Source organism: Petaurus breviceps, unplaced genomic scaffold (assembly GCF_028583685.1).
Source record: "Petaurus breviceps papuanus isolate PSGF00001 unplaced genomic scaffold, PetGlider_PUasm1.0 37, whole genome shotgun sequence".
NCBI classification, from domain to species: Eukaryota; Metazoa; Chordata; class Mammalia; order Diprotodontia; family Petauridae; genus Petaurus; species Petaurus breviceps.
Window position 1 is genome coordinate 108,059,194 of NW_027186296.1, and position 20,647 is coordinate 108,079,840.

General features: G+C 38.1%; 1 protein-coding gene across 1 annotated transcript in view; it reads left to right on the forward strand.

The window, feature by feature from the left end:
- Positions 1 to 20,647, forward strand: part of PDE6C (phosphodiesterase 6C) — an 89,911-nt gene that overhangs the window by 27,827 nt on the left and 41,437 nt on the right. Inside the window, exons 10-14 of the mRNA XM_069097410.1 lie at positions 148 to 291; positions 4,302 to 4,370; positions 10,559 to 10,705; positions 11,067 to 11,174; positions 12,795 to 12,904. Of these exons, the coding sequence (XP_068953511.1) occupies positions 148 to 291; positions 4,302 to 4,370; positions 10,559 to 10,705; positions 11,067 to 11,174; positions 12,795 to 12,904 (578 nt within the window). The remainder of the gene's footprint in view (positions 1 to 147; positions 292 to 4,301; positions 4,371 to 10,558; positions 10,706 to 11,066; positions 11,175 to 12,794; positions 12,905 to 20,647) is intronic.

Here is a 20,647-nt window from a genome sequence, read left to right on the forward strand (position 1 = left end):
TAATTATTAGTATTGTTCTTGCTTGATCAAAACAAGAAACCAGATGGTTGAGAAGGACATTCACTGATAGGGGGCCAAGATATTTTTCATACCCAAATCACTATTTTTAGGTACCTTCAAGGAGTGGACTGTTTTCTTTTATTTCAGATTCTCACACAGTTTCTTGGTTGGTCTCTTTTAAATACTGACACCTATGAGAAAATGAATAAACTTGAAAACAGAAGGGACATTGCTTATGAAATGCTCATGTACCAGACCAAAGCTACTGCTGGTGAAATTGAGTCTATTTTGGTAAGTATATAATTTAGCTTTCTAGACAGTTAACTACCTAACTGTTTTCCCTGGAATCCCCCCAGTGTGTTAAACTCATGCTGGAGTGGGAAGCAGCATGCCTATCATGGGTTGTGATTTCTCTCCTACTGAGAGTCCATGAAAGGGATGAAGACTAGTTAACATGGCCATGATAAGATTTACCTTAGATAAAAATCCCTATATGATAAAGTCATCAGACCATCCAGAATTTCTATAATAGAATTCCATTAAACACAGTGAAAAGTTATATTCTCAGGCTTCAGGAGGTGAAGATCAAACAAAACAATGTCCAGGCTCATTGAAGTTCATTGGTGAGTAGAAAAAATGGTGTCAGGGCAGCTAGGTGGTGTAGTGAGTAGAGCACCGGCCCTGGAATCAGGAGAACCTGAGTTCAAATTCGACCTCAGACACTTAACACTTACTAGCTGTGTGACCATGGGCAAGTCACTTAACCCCAATTGCCCTGCATTCCCACCTCCAAAAAAGCAAAAAAAAAAATGGTGTCTAATAGAAGGAAGGAACTTTGATTCCCAGACCACCTCTAGTCCTTTACTCTTCCTAGCTCTTGAATCAGAGGAAGAAAGGGAATGTTGGAACTGGAAGGGACCCTATATGTGTTCTACCTTCTCATTCTATAGAGAGGAACTGAAATCAGAGATGGAAGTGACTAGCTCCAGGTCACAAAGATGTGACAAAAACTCAGATTTCTATCTCCAAAACTAGCAAGTCATCATACTTTCCACTTAAATACCAACAGTTAAAACACCTGAGATAGAGTACAAAAAACATGGTTGCTTGGAATGGTCACCTTACTTATGATTTAAAATAGTGTGGATTTTTTTTAATTGGCTAGAAAACATTTGCATATATAATGGTTGAGCTGAAAAATAATTATTTTAAATATTTTACCTTCAGCTAGTGACTTAACATCACTGGACCTTATCTGTAAAGCAAATGTAAATCTATTATCTTATAATATGAATGAGAAGTAGCATGGAATAATGGATAGGATATCAGACTTGCAAAAGATCTGGGTTCAAATTCTGCCTTCTGTGATCATGGGCAAATCATTTAATCTCTCTAAGCCTCAGATAACTCTGAGACCAATTCACTAGGTCATGTCAATCAATCAATAAGCATTTATAAAGAACGTACCATATGCTAGTTACAGTGCTTGGGTGGTGAGAAAATCAACCACTACTCTCAATGAATTGATATTCTCTTAAAGGGTTGTTATAGATAGAACATGCTTTGGTTCTATAGACAAAATCACAGATCTTTGATGTATTGACACATGGAAAATCATCCCCTATGGACCTATCCAATACAATTAAAACCTATATAAGCCAAACTCAACTTTTTGGGGGTTAATGGAGCATTGTCATTTGCAAATCCATGACCAGCAGATTCCAACTCTTTCAACTTGCCAATGACAGAAATTGTTGTTGTTATTATTCAGTAATATCAGACTCTTCATGACCCCATTTTTGGCAAAGATTTTTCTTGGCAAAGATATGGAAAGGTTTACCATTTCCTTCTCCAGCTAATTTTACTGATGAGGAGACTGAGGCAAAGAGGGTTAAGTGACTTGCCCAGGGTCACACAGCTAGTAAATATCTGAGTCCATATTTGAATTCATGACTTTGATCAGGCAAATCAATGGCTGCTTTCAACAGAAAAAAAAAGAATATCGATGAAAGGAAGAAGTAATCCAATGAAATGGGATAAGGGATATGTGTGTGTGCTGCACACAGTCATGTTATACTGGAAACTTGCCATTCATAGAACCTTAGGAGTAATCCCTCATTTTTTTTAAGAAACTAAGGTCCCAAAAAAGTCTAAGGTCACAAAATTAATCAGTGCCAAGACAGAAACTAGAGCCCACACCTCCTGATTCTTAGGCTAGGGATCTTTCCATAATACCAGGCTGGTATGGAATTAAGGTAAATTAAATCTACCATGGAAAAATCTTATACTTGTGTTCAATAGGACTTATTAATATTAAAATCTTATATTTTTTTGTACAAACATCCATTGGTTTACTCTAGGGAAGGTGAATGTAGCTCTAGCAATGGCCACCTAAGGAAAACTACTAAGCCAAATAGCTCACATTTCTGTTATTTGAATACTGTTCTTTCAACAACAGTCTTGAAGATCAACTTAAGAGTCTTCCTTTGAATTTGTTTACCTTCATAATGAAGACTCTCCAACTTTTTTTGTGTGTGCTGCCATGTGCTATAAAATAATGTGATTAACAAACAGGAGCTTTAATAAGCAGAATAACTAAATCACTTTAAAGGTAGCTATTTGCAGCTAAAATAGTAATGCTATATTTTATATGCTCAACAGCTTACTGATATTCTTCTTATACTGTGATGCCCAGCACTGAAACACAGTAACTTGGGTGTGTTCTGAGTTACTTTTGTAGAAGAAAATAAAAATCATCATCATCACTGGGAAGTCAAATTCTTAATTTTTACAAAATTCCTTAGGTTGGTCCTCAATTTTAAGACATAAAGATTTTGCCAGCACCATAAACTAAGCTTTTCCATAGTCATGAGAGTTTTTGAACCATTGGTATATAGTCTGTAAGAACACAAAGTTATGTTTATGTTATTATGAGGCATCAACATAGGACTTTAGTTAAGGGTATGTAAAAACACTGTATTTAAGTAAATATTAAATGAATAAAGGAAAAATCATTCTTTAAGTGAAACAAACCTGCAAATGAAACTCTTTAGTTGCAAAACAGATATCTTTGAGGTGGAAAAGTTTATAAATTGTGCAGTTTTATTGGACAATGGTCATACTTAAAAAGTTGAATCTCTTAGAATATATATTAGAAAATATAAGAATAAGAGTATGACTAAAATAAGGAAGTATTTTATTTGGCTACAAAAATTCTACACTTAATCTATTGCATATTAATAATAAAAGAATAGGGCAAAAGCCTCTTATATTTATATATAAGCAATTTATACTTTTCAAAATGCTTTCATATATATTACTCTTCATGATCCTCACAATAACCCTAATAGATAGGATAAGTTCTCATTATTATTTCCATTTGACAAATATAGAGCAACTGGGAAATAGAGAGGTCAAGAGACCTGCCCAACATCATATAGTCAGTAACCAAATGGAAGTATTGTTAATAGAGCATTGAACTATGTGTTAGGAAACACAGAAGTCTTAGTTTTGCTCTTTGCTTGCTATGTGATCTTGTCGAGTCCCTTTCATTCTCTCAGAAGTAAAATGAAGGGGTTAGATTAAGACAATCTCTAAGGTACCTTTTAGCTCTAAAATTTTATGGGGCAAGAGCCTAGATCTTCTCCTTCTTATTTCTTACTTCTTATCTCTCCTTACCATTCCCTCTTACTTATAGAAATGCCATCTGAAAGATAATATCGGATAATCTCATAGCACAGAGCCATGGCAGTGACTTTATGACGAATCTTCAGAAGAAAAGTATTCTTCTTGCAAGGAACCAGCTCAGACAATAACTTGAAGACAGTTGGGGAGCATTAATTGTCCATAGATCACATCTTGAGAATTATAGTTTTAGATGTCAGCTGGAAAATTGCCAAATAGTTGCTTTCTACAAATGGTGGGAGAATATGAATGAAGGTCAGGAAAAAGAGGGAAAGATGAATATTCTGAGATAATATGGGTAAAAATGGCCACCTCAGAAGGATGAAGAAATACTTAAAATTATACCCCTATACACTTGGCTTCAGTTCCAAACAGCAAAGCTTGCTCAATGATATCGTAAGGTAACAAAGGGAAGCATTTTTCAATGGAATGAGTCCTCAAATTTCTTCTGGTGTGAAAAGATGATAGTTCTTTTTCTTTGAAAGTCCATCTCCCAGAAACTCACAAAGCCAGGCCCCCTCTTAAAAACCCACCAACATTTTTGTTATTAATAGTATATATATATAGTAATTTCTGCTTCCGAGAAATTTACTATCTCAATGGCTTTTACATTTTAGAAATATAAAGAGAAATTGAATACAAATATTATTGAAGACTGTGAAGAAAAACAACTCATCCAGATTTTGGTAAGTACTCTCATGTTATGTTTAGTGCCCTCATCAGGCAAAAGGGCTACTGTGTATGTTAAGAGAAATGACTCCTGTTGTCATTAGCTAGTTCCCCAGGTCATCTCTCCTAGAACCCTGGGCAAAATGTGGGGAGAGATTACCCTTATTAATCAAGGACTGAACCCTTCTTTTATTTTATACACACTGTCCAGCATGTAAGGACTTCTGGGTGCTCAAACTACGTGCAGTTTTGTGGCTATTGTTCAGTCATGTCTGACTCTTCATGACCCCATTTGGGATTTTCTTGACAAAGATACTGGAGTAGTTTGCCATTTCCTTTGACAGATAAGAAAATTGAGGCAAACAGGGTTGTGACTTGCCTAGGGTCACACAGCTAGTAAGTGTCCATGGCCAGATCTGAACTCTGGTCATCCTGATTCCAAGCCCAGCACTCTGTCCACTGATTCACTTAGCTGCCCACATGCAGTTTAGGAATATACTGATACAGTTTACACTGCTCTATTTGTTTTTCCCAGGATTCATTCACTCAGTCATTCATTTGTTTATTCATTCAATTCTTTCAGTTATTCATTTATTTATTCATTCAACACTCATGTAAGTGTGTACTATGAACCAGGCATCATGCTAAGAGTTGGAAATACAAAGACAGAAATGAAACAGTCCTTGCCTTCAATGACTTTACATTCTATTGGTGGAGCAAATGTGTATCAAAACAGGTAAACACAAAATATATACAAATATTGTCTTTGAGGGAAAGATCAATTCATAACAGTCAACCTAGAAGAGATGGCCCTTGAACTTATTTTGAAGGAAGTTAGAGACTCTACAGAGTGGAGGTAAAGAAGTGCTTTCCAGGGGAAGCTAGGTGGTGTAGTGAATAGAGCATTGGCCTGGATTCGGGAGGAGCTGAGTTCAAATCCAGCCTCAGACACTTGACACTTACTAGCTGTGTGACCTTGGGCAAGTCACTTAACCCCAATTGCTTTGCCTTACCACCTCCAAAAAAAAAGTGCATTCCAGGCATGGGAGATAGAAGATGGAATATCACAGAAGAACAAGTAGATTAGGTTAGATAAAGCATTTAAGAATTTACTATGTGTCAGACACTCTGCCAAGTGCTGGGAATATAAATACCTTCCTTCCAGCTCCAAATGGTGAGTTTCTCCTGGGAAACTCCATTTGAGGAAATAGCAGATCCCATGGAAAGCCATGTTCACTTCTATCTCCATTTTAGCAGGACCATACTTTAAGCCTTTTTAGCAAAATAGATCTTGCCTGACTTTGTGGCTTGTTGGAAGAGTCTTTGAGAAAATGTGGCTACCTGCACACCACAATGGAGCACTGGAGGATGCCTAAGGGATAATAAGATCAATGTTTGTATCAGGGTCTAGTCTGGGATCATGGAAAGCATTCAGTGTAAAATTTCCAAATGTAATCTAACTCCCCTCCTATTCAGTTTTGGGCCCAAGTCATTGTCCAGATTCTCTATCTCCCCAAATACATGTATTGATGGACAAATTCAATGGACTGCCCATACAACTACTTATCTTAAACTGAATAACATACATTATTTTTCTACTTGGTTTTTCCTCCATGGATGATCTGGGTGATCTCTTCAGAGTGGCCACAATTCTTACTAGTTAGGTTCTATGGCACTAGATAATACTATAGCTAATTTATATTTATTTTATATTATATATGATATAGAATTAATTATGTTATATATACTATAATTATATAAAATAATATATCTTATTATTATATATTATAAGACAAAATTTTGCAGGAAAACTCAAGAATCTAACTATTGTTTATATAGGAAATACATTTCAAGTACTAAACAACCAACTTTTAATTAACATTTGGAATAACACATTTGTAAGCCAACTCCAAATCACTTTTCCTAGAAGAAAAAAGAGGCCAAAGCAAAAACAAAATGAAGGTGAAATCCCCATTTTGTACCTGTTGATGCAATGCTCTGAATATGTACTCAAAAATATCAACAGTTCTACCAATACTTACCCATCATATCACATGGCAAATAGGCCTTCGCACCAATTTTCCTGAATAACAAATATGTGTCTTAGCAAGTGGTAGGGTTAGGCCACAACCTCATCAAGAGAGAGGTTGTCTACCTACCTTTTCTTAATTCTCTAGCACCTTCCAACTTACTCCAAAAGTTAAAGTTCCCAACAGCCTCCACAAACTTTGAAGTTTAATTTGCATTATTAGCATTTTCTTCATCACTTTCTTATGTCTAGACAATCAACGAAACAATAAACCAAACCCAGATTTATAGTGTTTGATGATTTCTGTGGTGTAAATGCTCACAAAAGAAAATTTGACAATAGGTTCGCCTCCTAGTACAGAAGAATTAGAGAATGGCCCCATGATTGCTACCCAAATAAGAACATTCTGTAACTCAGTCCTCCCCCACCCCATTGTGTACCAAGCTGTGTTCCTAAGGAGTCATTCCAGTGGGGCTCTCCTAGTAGATGTTTACTCTGTCCCCTGGAGAGTTAAGAATGGAATTACCAAGCCCTGCCCTGGCTAAGCCGGTCAGTCTTCTACATGTTGATAAAAGTCTCCTGGTTATAACTCCTTACTGATTAACTCCTCAGGCCCAGGCACATTTAGGAAACTAGTTTAGCCCAGCTGATTTCTTTCACATTATTGTGCAATGAGGAAAAAATCAGCAAAGATTTTCCTTTCAGGAAGGAACACACTGCCCCACCCAATGGTTTAAGGCATTTCCCATTATAGTTACCTAACAAGTACATTTTTTTCTGTTGACACATGACTCCTAATCCATGTTATTAGGTTGGGATTGGAAATCTAATCAACTCAACAAAACTTTGAAAGCTCTGCATTATCATCTCAGTTTTCTCTGTGATTCTGTGACCTCAGAAAAGTAGCTTCTCAACCGTATGGCTTTCCAGATGAGGCAAAGAATATGAGATCTACTTGTCTTAAATGGGTTAATAGCACCTGAAAGCAGACACCCTTCCTTTCCCAGTCTTTCACGTATTTAATCACTTCTGACCCATTGGATAAGAGCAGAGATTTGTCAATGTCAATTAACTCCAGTCTTTATAGGACATGAGGTCCAGACCATATTCTCCTGACCTGGAATTCAAACTCAGTTGTAAATTTGGATCTGGAAGGGATCTTAGAATCCATTTAATCCACTCTCCTCATTTTAATATAAGGAATTTGAGGCCTAGCGAGGAGGTTAAGTGACTTGCCTAAAGCTACACCTATGTCATTGCCTAAAGTCAATGACATAGGAAGGTTCATAGCACTTTGCAATCCATCTATGGCTTGGTGTCTTGGAGCCTGGTCCCTTGAGACTGTGGTTTATTTGAAGCTAAGGGAATATGGGCTAGAATTTCTATTATATCCTGAGGGCTTTTTCCTCCTCTGTCTTTTCTTACTCTACCTTGACAGCTCTGGTCTTCATCCCCAGTCCCACAATCCTATTCCCATCTTGGTTAAGGTGTTGTTGTTTTTTTACTCATGTAGAAAATTCATTTAGAAATTCTCTTTGCTAATACAGATCAGAAACTCATCCATAACTAAATACCTTGGATTAGTTGCCTGGGGACAGAGTGGTTAAGTGATTTTTCCCGTGCTCACAGAACTAATTAGTACGGGTCATAGGTAGGATTTGAATCTGGGTCTTCTTGACTCACTCCTCTATCTATTTAGTCCACGATGTTCCTCTTGTCAAAGACACAGTTATTGTAATTATACATAAATTACATAAATAAATGTCTATCTTGGGGAAAAGGCTAAAACTTATAGTAACCTTAGCAACAGTGTCCCTTTTCCTATTCCAGTGCCTCCTCCCTCTGTCCTGGCTTTTTTCACATGTAATTCCTGCCTAAAAAATCTCCACCTTATTTCTCCACTTATCTAATAATTTTCTCATCCGGCTTTGCTTATATGTCTCTCAAGCACTTAGTAGAAAATGTACCAAACTTTAAAAGATGCATAAACATTAGTCATCAGTAACACGCTATAAATGAAGAATTTGCCCAAGAGAAGTCATTTAAAGATTGTCATCAGTGAAGTGTATAAATGAAAAAAAATAGACTAGTCATTTAGCAAGAATGAACACCTCACATCATCCAGTGGTACCCACATAATATCAAGAAAACTAGAAAAAGGGTACCAGCTTAATGAGTAGACCTCTTATGGAGGATTTATGGGGAGATAAGAGCTGTGTATTTTTTATTTTTTTGTTTTTTGGAGGGGAAAGGCAGGGCAATTGGGGTTAGGTGACTTGCCCAAGGTCACACAGCTAGTTTTTGTGTTAAGTGTCTGAGGTTGGATTTGAACTCAGGTCCTCCTGACTCCAGAGCCAGTGCTCTATTCACTGAGCCACCTAGCTACCCGAAGAGCTATGTATTTTCAAATAGCAAGATATGGTTGTGAGAATTGGAGCATGAGGAAAGCTGAGCTTGGTAGAATAGAAACTTCCAAATTACAGTGCTGGAGAAGACTTTTGAGAATCCCTTGGACATAAAGGAGGTCACATCAGTTAATAATTTAAAGAAATTTGTTCAAGCTATTTGCTGGAAGGTCAAATACTAAAGCTGAAGCTTAAATACTTTGGCTACATAATGAGAAGACAGGACTCATTGGAAAAGACCCTGATGTTGGGAAAGCTTGAGGGCAAAAGGAAAAAAGGACAGCAGAGGATGAGATAGTATCATGGAAACAATGAAAATGGATTTGGAAAGATTGAGAGATGGTGGTGGACAGAAGGGCCTGATGTGCTGCGGTCCATGGCCCATTTTCACAAATCCCCTTAACAAATGATTAGTTGTGTAAAGTCTGGATTCAATCAAAGGGCCACACTTGAGGACCTATAGGGCCACATGTGGCCTCGAGACTGCAGGTCCCCCACCCCTGGTCATGGGATCATGAAGAGTTGGATACAACAAGAGATTCCAGTGGTAGATAAGTTATGATCTTCATGTCTCAAAAGAACAGCCATATCTGAGATCACAAATCCTTCCAAGTATCTATTAGAGTCATCAATGTATCCCTTCTCTCCTCTGTAGTGCCTCGTATTGTACTCTTCACATAGAAGGCACTTCTTTGTTGTCCCTAACTCTGTTCAAGGATAAGCTTAAGTATGACCTTCTACCTAAGATCCTTCATTGATATCCCCAAATGTTAGCTCTTTCCCCTTTGAATTACTTCCTATTTACTTTGTAAATATGTTTTGTTTACTTTTGTGAATACCAGTTATTTTCACCCAGTAGAATGTGAGTTCCTAGAACTGGGGTTTCTCACCTCTTTTGTATCATGGACCCTTGTGACAATCTGATAAAGCCTATGACCACCTTTTCAGAAAAAGATTTTTAAATGCTATAAAGTAAACTTCATAGGATTACAAAAGAAACAAATTATATTAAAGTATATTAATTACATATATTAAATTATATTAAAATATTGGGGTGTGTGTGTGTGTATAAAATGAGTTTCACACACACCAGATTAGGAACTCCTGTCCTAGAAGGCTGGGACTGTTCTTTTGTGTTCTTTGTATTACCTCTCTCTAAAGCAGCTCAATGCCTAGCCCACCCTAAGCACTTTATAAATTATGGAATTGAATTCAGAAGTGCTTATTCTATAATTAATAATGTAACAATAGGAAAAGATGGGGGCTGGAGAGAGTGAGGAAATTGGCACTCACTGGCTTCTAACAACTTTAGCTATTTTATCCAAGCAACTTGTTTTGCTGTTTTTAACATAGGACTAGTCAATGGGAGTCCCATCCTCTGAGCCTATAATGTTTTGGGTTTTGGGTTTTTTTTTTTTTGCTTTTTGGAGGGCAATTGGGGTTAAGTGACTTGCCCAAAGTCACACAGCTAGTAAGTATGTCAAGTATCTGAGGCTACATTTGAACTCAGGTCCTCCTGACTCCAGGGTCGGTACTCTATTCACTGCGCCACCTAGCTGCCCTGAGCCTATAGTGTTTTGCTTGCTGCCAGGCACTGTGTGGAGGCTGACACAACCTGGTTCCATTTGTAATGCCCACTCTCCACATTATAGCTGGATGGAACTCTCACTGACCAGCCAACCCTCCATCACTCTGAATGTTTGAGATTTGTGTGTATAGAAAGGCCTGGAAGGTCAATTTTATCTGGATTATATCATCCTTGTTTTAACAGAAAGAGGAGCTGCCGAATCCAAAGGATGTAGAACTTTATGAATTCCACTTCAGTGACTTCCCCATCACAGAGCATGAATTGATTAAATGTGGAATCCAGTTATTTTTTGAAATAAAAGCTGTGGAAAAGTTCAAAGTGCCGGTGGAGGTCAGATGATATTTACTTGATCATTAGGAATAGCAGTTCTGATAGTTCTCAAACCAAATGTCTTCTGCATTTAGAAACAGTGAATTTTCAGTTTGGATTTTGACTAAGAAGAGTTATTATTAACTTTGCAAATATTTCTGTGGAAACCTACCTAACAAGACCAAGTGACCTTTTTTAAATAATGTAGATAGTCAATTACATCATCCCAGATCTTCTTAGCCTTTGGGGGTTAGATTCCAAAGTCTAAAAGATCTTTTACCCTCTTCTTAATTCTTTCTTCCTTCTTCTTTTCCTCTTTTCTTTCCTTCCTTCCTTCCTTCCTTCCTTCCTTCCTTCCTTCCTTCCTTCCTTTTTTCCATAGGTCCTTACCAGATGGATGTACACAGTGAGAAAAGGTTATCGATCTGTCACCTATCACAACTGGCGGCATGGTTTCAATGTGGGACAGACAATGTTTACCCTGCTAATGGTGGGTTCAGGAATCTTATAGATAATTGTAAAGAAGGATGATGATGATGATAGTGATGGTGGTGGAGATGGTGATGGTGATGATGATGGTATTGATGATTACATGATAATAATTATGACCCACATTTCTACAGCATTTCAAGACTCACCAATTTCTTCCTAACTTTGTCAGAACTTAAGCACGAAGGAAAACTTGATGGAAGAAATCACCAGTAGAGCCACACTGATTATAGACTTCAGACTGGGAGGAACCTTAAAACTTCTCTAGTCCAAATCCTTCATTTTACTAAAGAGGGAACTGAGGTCCAGAGAAGTTTGGTCAATGCCCAAGGTTACAAAGCTAGTAAATATCAGAGGGGGAATTTGAACCCAAGTCTTCTCGTCTCCATGTCTAACATGCTATCCATGATCCTCATAAGTATGTTTCACACAGCAGCCTGATGTAGTAGATAGAGCACTGGATTTGAGGTCAGGAAAGCTTGGGTCCAGATCCTGTCTCAAACTCTATGTGATCACGGGCAAGATACAACCTCTCTTGGCCTCCATTTTTTTAATCTGCAAAATAACTGAGTTGGGTTTGATGACCTCCAAGGTCCTTTCCTACTCTAAGTCTATGACCTTACAAATTATTATTTTTAAATGTATATAGATGTTGTTGTAAACAATAGAATAAAATAATTAAAAAGTGTTATTTATTTTTCAATAGTTTTATCAATTATTTTATTTTTCTCAATTACATGTACATAAAAATTTTTTAATATTCATTTAAAAAATTTTTGAGTTTCAAATTCTCTCCTTGAGAGGGTAAGCAATTTGATATCGATTATACTTGTGCAGTCATGCAAAAAATATTTCCATATTATCCATGATCATTAGATTGTGACAGTCTTGTTGACACTAAAAACAGGCCTCATCCTCAAAAAGGTTGGAATCACTAATTTGCAATTTTCATAACTATCCTGTATATCAGATAGAGCTATAACTATCACTTGTGGCCCCCAGGTGAAGCAAACAATGCAAAACACATGTTCAAATCAACCTTTAAAGGCAAATCCAGAGGGGATTTTTTGAGGAGATGGGAAAAAAATTCCAAATCCCTGGAAAGAGACCCTGGGGACCTTGTCTGGGAAACCCATCGCCATGGGTTGATGGGGGGAAGCAGGACACTCATTTAGACATTGCCGTTTGGTAGTTTCCTCTTTAAACTTATTATTCTTGCTCAATAAAGTCAAGAGTCTATTGTTTTTGTGCTACTGAACAAACATAAACACTAACAGCACCTTCTAAATTTTGGCAACCTGAAACAACGCCGCAGTTGCCTTGTCCTAGTTATGGCTCTGGAAGTAGATCATAATAATAACAACTTACATTTATATAGTCCTTTAAGGTTTACAAAGCACTGTCCTCAAAACAACCATGCAAGTGGAAATATTATAGTGGAAGCATTTTTATTCCCATTTTACAGATAGGGAAACTGAGTCTCGGAAGAATAAGGTGACTTGCCCAGGGTTGTGCAGCTAGTAGGTATCAGAGTTGGCCTGGGGACCTCAGTCTCTTGACTCTTTCGCTCAGTTTTCTTTCCAGGCTACTTCCATTGATCCAGCTCTGTTTCCTTAAACAGACAGGAAAACTGAAGAAGTATTATACTGATCTGGAAGCCTTTGCTATGATTGCAGCTGCTTTCTGCCATGATATTGATCACAGAGGCACCAACAATTTGTATCAGATGAAGTAAGTGCAAACAGAGGGCCATGTTGATTGTATATTGATGTATTCTTAAAGAAACCAAGGAACACCCATGACAAAAAAAAAGAAAGAAATCCTTTTCTGTTCAACTCCTGAGTTTCTCTAATGGATTATTATTACTGGTATTGTTAGAATCTTAAAATAAATGAATACTAGAGATGGAAAGGATGTCAGAGGTCATCTAGTCCAATCCCCCTGTTTTACAGATGAGAAAACTGAGACCCACAGAGATTAAGTAATTGGACTGAGGTTATACATGTAGTAAGTAGCAGCATGGCTGGAGTTTGAAACCAGACACTAAATTCAATACCATGGTGCCTCTCAGTGTAACTATTATTGGGACATAGCAAGTTAACAGCACTGGGACTATAACTCAGGTTTTCTAACTCCCAGACCGGTGATCTTTCCACTATACTACATTGTTTCAATCAATCAATCAATATTTATCAAGCATCTACTATGGAACTGTACTAAGTGTTGGGGATACAAAAAGAGGCAAAAGATAGTCCCTGCTCTCAAGGAACTCACAATCTAATGGGGAAGACAAAACGCAAACAAATTTGTTTAAAGCAAGGTCTTTGCAAGATAAATAGGAAGAAATTAACCAAGGGAAGGCACTAGAACTAAAAGGGTTTGTTTCAATAATAACTCACATTTGTAACACTCTATAGTGACTTGTGTTTCATATATATTGGGTAATTTGATCCTCATAGTAACTTTGTGGGATGGATAGGACAAAGATTATTATTCTTATTTTATAGATAAGAAATTGAGACCCTCAAGGGGTTAAATGACTTGTCCAAGGTCACAGAGGTAGCAGGACTAGGACCTCTATCTGGGAGAGTGATTCTTTTTCTGCTATAACAACAGATTGTATGCCAGGATGAGGCTGGCACCTCCTGCTGGAACCCAGGACCGAATCAGGGACCTCTGCATTTTCAGTCAAATGTTCCTTCCCCCATCGAGCTGTGTATTAGTATTAATCAGTGCATAAGCATTTATTATGTGACTACTCTGTGCCTGTGTTAAGCACCAAGATACAAAGAAAGACAAAAAATAATTCCTGATCTCAAGGAGCTCACAGTCTAATGGCAGGGACAAAATGCAAGCAATTATGTACAATGATATATACATATAAACAATTATGTACAAACATATATATTTACAAAGTTATATAGAAGATAAATTGGAGATTATCTCAGAGGGAAAGAAACCCAGATAAAGGAGGATTGGGAAAGTCTTCTTGCAGAAGTCGGGACTTTAGCTGAAGGAAGCTGGGGAGGCCAGGAGGCAAAGAGGAAGAGAGAGAGTTCTAGGCATGGGAGCCAATCAGTGGAAATGCCTGAGGTAGGGAGATGGAATGTCTTAGGTCAAGAAGAGCAAGAAAGCCAGTGTCACTGGATTGCCAAGTACCTGGAGGGGCCTAAGGTATAAGAAGGTTGGAAAAATAAGGAGGAAGCAGGTTATGAAGGGCTCTAAACTCCAAACAAAGGGATTGATATTTGATTCTGGAAGTAATAGGGAGCCACTGGAATTGATTCATCAGAAAGGTGACATAGTCAGACCTATGCTTAGGAAAGATCAATTTTGACAGCTGAGGGGAGGGTGGACTAGAGAGGGGAGGGATTTATAATATACAGATTTGTCAGCAGGCTCTTGCAGTAGTCTAAGAATAAGGTGATGAGGGCCTACACCAGGATGGTGGCAGTGTCAGAGGAGGGAAGGGGGGCCCATAGGAGAGATGTTGCAAAGTCAAAATCAACAAGACCTGACAACTGATTGTATATGGGGTGTGTGAGGTGGTAAGAGTGAGGAGTCAGGAATGGTACTTAGGTTGTGAGCCTGGGTGACTGGAATTTGAACCAGAATCTTTTGACTCTGGCAGCTAAGAGGTGCAGTAGATAGAGTGCTGGGCCAGAAGTGGAAGACTCAACTTCCTAAGTTCAAATCTGGCCTCAGACACTTGCTAGCTGTGTGACCCTGGTCAAGCCACTTAATCCTATTTGCCTCAGTTTCCTCATCTGTAAAATGAGCTAGAGAAGGAAATGGAAAACCATTCAAGTATCTTTGCCAAGAAAACTCCAAATGGGGTCATGGAGAGTCACACATGACCAAAACGACTGAACAACAACAATTTCTGATTCCAAATTTAATGTTCTGTTCCAGTCTACCACAGTGGGCTGTGGTCTGCTGGTGCAGGGAGAAATCATAGATCTTTCATGTATTCACATACCTTAATATACACCCAGCACTGCTAGACTGTCCTCAGTGAATGTACATTCTCAATGCCAAGTTGTCATTTATGAGGTATGACTATTCTTTAAGCAAATACACTAGACTTTGTACAAGCATTCTCCATATTTTGGAACAATGTATTTGTAGAAACTGAATCATAAAGTCAATCAGTGAAAATTAGATCATTTTAGACTGCTTACAATTTATTCAGATTTTAATCTGAAGTTAAACCTTTCTGACCCCAAAGAAACAAGTAAACAGAGAAATGGGGAAGAAATATGGGTGTTTTAGCCATCATCCAATAAGGCGAAATTCAAGGCATGAAGTATTTCTTTCAAAATAGCCTTCTGGTGAAGCTTATTCCAATAATTCTTTTGCTTCCCAGGGCATGTTTGGAAGTCTTCTTTGCAAATATGGTAATAGATAAAGATCTGAATTTTAGGAAGAGTTCAAAGTCTTTCAAAGCCAATTCTGGTGAATAAAGTAGCTGGAAAAAAAACATTTTAGGTTTTTAAGAAAATCAGGCATGCTTATTATAGAATGACACTAATTGCCTTTTGTCTGTCAACCTATAAACAAAGAAGTTACAGAAATGGGTTTTGAGTGATGGGAACATTACTGAAATAAACACATGGTAGTCAGTGGTGATAGCTTTGAAGAGGATTGTATTCATTAGGATATATACATTTTGATCTATTAATTTTTTAAAAAATAAGCATCATGATTTTATAGTTACCCTTTGTACATATGTTTAAAGTAATGTCATATTCTAATACATGATTAAATGATTGTCCTGGACCTTGGTTGGGAGACTTTAGAACCAAAAGATGATTTGGAGGTAGCATAATGTGGCCCTTGAAGAAGTCCTGTATGATCCCAACAAAAGCTCAACAGGGACCTTAATGTAAGACATGGGATCATAAGATTTTAGAACCAGAAGAGACTTGAGAAATAAACTACTTAAATCCCATAATTTTTGAGATGTAGAAAGTAGTTTAATGGTACGAAAAGGAATCTGGGTTGAAACTCAGCTCTGACACTAGTCATGTAATGATGGAGAAGTCATAGAATCTCTGATCCTCAGTTTCCTCATTTATAAAATGGGGCCAACACTTCTTGTACTAGCTACCTGACAAGGCTGTTATGAGGGATGTGCTTTGTAAACCTGTAGAACTATAAAAGTGAGGCTCAGAGAAATTATCCTTCCAAAGTCACACAGATAAGTGAAAGAACTAGGAATCAAACCCAGTTTTTTTGGCTCTAGGTTCATTGCTCTTTGTACACAGATATCTTCACTTCTGTTCTAAATATGTTGATCTAGAACCACCAGATGAACCTGTACAGCACTGGCCCTGACAAAAGCCTTCTCCTAAAACAAGGGGTGCTGGTTCTTTATTATTATTATTATTATTGGCAATTAGGGTTAAGTGACTTGCCCAGGGTCACACAGCTAGTAAGAATCAAGCATCTTGGGGAGGATAGGTGGCTCAGTGAGTAGAGCACTGACCCTGGAGTCAGGAGGACCTGAGTTCAAATCCGGCCTCAGATTTGAACTTAACACAAAACTAGCTCTTTGACCTTGGGCTACTCACTTAACCCCAATTCCCTATCTTCCCCCCTCCAAAAAGAAAAAAAAAAAGAATCAAGCATCTAAGATCAAATTTGAAATCAGGTCGTCCTGACTGCAAGATCTGTGCTTTATCCATGGTGCCATCTAGGTGCCCCTGCATTCTACATTCTAGAATTCCAAACAACTGGAAGGGATAAGTCTAGCTTCAGGTAAATCTATAAAGATCTTGAGACCATACATTGGTCTCTTGGCTTTCAGGTAGACTCTATATACCTTATATATGCCCCCCCTGGAGCTCTCCGTGGTCCTGACCTTTCCTCCTCTGCTGCTCCTTACTTTTTGCTTCCTTGAATCTCAGCCTTTCTATGCCTACTTCCTGTATAACTTTGGTCAAATTATTAACTTCTCTGGCCTCAATTTCCTCATCTATAAGATAGGATCTTGGACTATATGACTTCAGAGGTCTCTTCCAATTCTAAACCTATGATTCAAATGACTTCAGAAATGGGTACTAGGGAATTATTGAGAAGCATAGAAGTTGAGACTTGCCCAGCATTACACGTTAGGTGGAATTTGAACCCAGATCTCAGTGCAAACTCAGTAGTCTATCTACTGAACTAGAATGTCCCTATACTAACACAAACAGATATGATTAAGAACTGGACCTGTGACCTATGACCCTACCACTGATATGGGGAATTAATCAATAAGGGAACTCCCTCTACCAATGCAGTTCAACACCTTCTCTATGATGTATAGTCTTAGAGAATTGTTTAAGACTTAAATAGTTCTTTCCTTACAACAACCCAACAATATAGGTAGTAAGAGGATTATTTTCTTATGAGAGACAGGATGACATAGTGGAGAGAGCCCTGAAAGCAGATTTAGAGAAGACATGGATTGGATTCTGACATCTGACATTAAATGTGACCTTGGGCAAGTCACTTAAAATCTCTGAGCCTCAGTTTTCTCATCTATAAAATGATGGTAATAATAGCATCTGCTTCTCAGGGGGTATTAAGAGGATCAAAAAAGATAATGTATGTGCTGTGCAAACCTTGAAGCTCTCTATAGATGTCAATTATCATTCCCATTTTACAGATGGGGAAACTGAGGCTCAGAGAAGTTAAGTGACTGTTCACATATTAAGCGTCAGAACTAGGATTTACACCAAATCTATAGGTAAAAGTCTTTCTTCCCCCTTTTTTCCTTCTGGCATTCCTGGTCATTTTTCTGTATTCCAGGGACAGTTTCCTTCACTGAGAGCAGATTTCAAAGAGAACAAAGAGCCAGTGCAATTGATTACTTTAAAAATCTAGTGCTGAATGCACTTTCCACCTCTCTTATTACACCTTCACATTATGCCTTGCATCACCGTTATCTATGTCTATGCTTTATCACTCCTACTTCCACTATGAAGTCTAGGAATCCTGTCTCGTTCTTTGTATCTCCCAAGTGGCTAGCACAAAGATGTGATCCCAGTAGGCGTTAATGCACATTTGTTGATTGAAAGAAGGAATGAATGATGTTCCAGGAAATAAAAACCATTTTCAGGTAAGTAGGGGCATTTAATCATTCCCTTAGATACAAAGCAGGCTCCCCCACCCGACCAGTCCTCAGCAGATCAATCTTGAGGCTTCTTCCTAGCTCTGGGAGCATATCGTTAAAGCCTAGCTCAGCCAAGAGCCTCTTCTCCTTTTCCCTTCAACGTTGTTTATTTCAGGTCAGTGTTCTTTAAGATATTCAAGTTTGCTGACCTTTAGCAAAGATTCCTTTCTCTAAAGAGTCTAAGGACTAAGGAGTCCTTATAGTTTGAATATTAGCTCTTGGAGGATAGGAATCTTATCTCATTCATTTTTATATTTTTGCCAGTCACAAAAGGGAGGCAAGTAGGGAAGAAGGGAGGAGCTATACTGGCCCTGATTGGACCCCTCCCATCCTCTGTCTTTCCCCTCTCTTCTATCACTCCTACATAAAGACTTTGAGGACTATAGGATCACCCAACTGTTGAGCTGCACCTGAAAACTGATTATGTTGAATGTTGCTTACAACAGGCAGGCTACTATCTGGAGAATCACTTTGCCATTCAGATATTCTCATGGTAATGGTATTGACTTTGGTGGATTTTAACCCTGATCTCTTTTAGGTGATAAAAGCTTTCAAAACTAGGTGTTATTTTCAATACTCCAAGAATGTGTGATGCTACTCACTACACTAACGCAGATACTCTATCTTAATAGGTGGAAAGGGAAGAAGTATTTATATACCACCCACCATATGTCAGGTGCTTTGCTAAGCAATTAACATTATTTCACTTGATTCTCATAATATTGGGAGGCATATGTTATCATTATCCCTATTTTGCAACTGAGGAAACCGAGGCAGACAAAGGTTAAGTGACTTGTCCAGGGTCACACATAACTAGTTAGTGTCTGAGACCAGATTTGAGCTCAGTTCTTCCTGACTCCAGGCCCAGAGCTTTTTCCTTTGCACCATCTAGCTGCTTCTAGCAGATGACTTTCAGGAAAGACAAAAAAATCAAAACAAAAAAAATCATTATTTTATAGATAATAATGAGTCTTTTCAAGTTTAGCTAGACTGATCCTTGGGTCACAGACATGCAATACACCCTTAGTGTTAAAGGATCATGAAGTTAGATCGAAAAGGGATCTTAGAGGCCATCAGGTCAAACCTTATTTTACAGACACAAAGACTGAGGTTGAATCCTTAAGTGACTCACCCAGTGTCATATAGTCAATATCCATGGGAGGATTCAAACTAGGTCTTCCTAACTCCAAGGTCACTACACCATTTAGTTGCCATTCTTGTTTATTTGTTTTTGACTGGGTGCAACATTCCAGGGTTCAAGCCTCACTGGCATCTGCCTTTGAGAAGCCATGTATCACTACCAAGTCATGAGGAGATGTCAAGAGGAGACTTGAGTAGACTATTCTGGCCATAGTGAGAGGCAGCATTGGGTAATGGATGCACATACTGGCTATGTGACCCCAGGGGGTGACTAGGTAACTCTCAAGTCTATAAATTGCAGAGAAGGTGTTCTGCATCTACGGAGGGAGTTTCCTCTCCTGAGAGTTCCCTATACCAATCCCTATCTCTGTCCCTGTCCTATTTGTAATGTGACAGATTGTGCTCAGCTTTTCATAACCATTTATTTGATTTTTTTTACTTAAACCTCAAACCTTTTATCCCTATTTCCTGGATGACCTTGGGCAAATTACTTAACCTCTCTGGGCCCCACTTTTCTTATCTGTAAGATAGGATCTTTGACTAGATGACTGGAGAGATCTCTTTTCCCTCTCAATTCTCTGTACATTAGGTGCAAGGAATAGGCAACCAGGCATCTTAATTTGTTGTTGTTGATTCAACAAATATTTATCATGCAACTACTACATGCAAGGAACCTTAGAGATTATTTGGTCCAACTCTCCCATTTTCACAGATGAAAACACTGAAACATAGGAGTAAATGAACTGACTTGCTCAAGATCACACATGTAGTACATAACAGCACCGGAATGTGAAGCCAGGTTTTCTGACTCGATACAGTGATATTTTTTGGAATAACTCCTTTATATCCTTTAAAAAATGTGAATTTAAAATTAATATCAACAAAGCTTTCTAACAGAGCCATCCATAAGTGAAATAGTCTGCATTCTATGGTTCCCCCTCATTTGGGGGGAGAGGGTTGATCATTATTGAATATCTTGCAACAAAAATATTTTGGGGGTGGAGAGAATATTAGACTAGATGGCCACTGAGATCTCCTTCCAACTCAAAAATTATTCTATGATTATAAGATGCTCTACCCGCTTTATCTAGTGTAACTAAGAATGTTTCAGATATTCTTAGGGAAATGTCTTAGACATCCGATACTCCCACAGAATGTAGATGTAATTTTTGCAC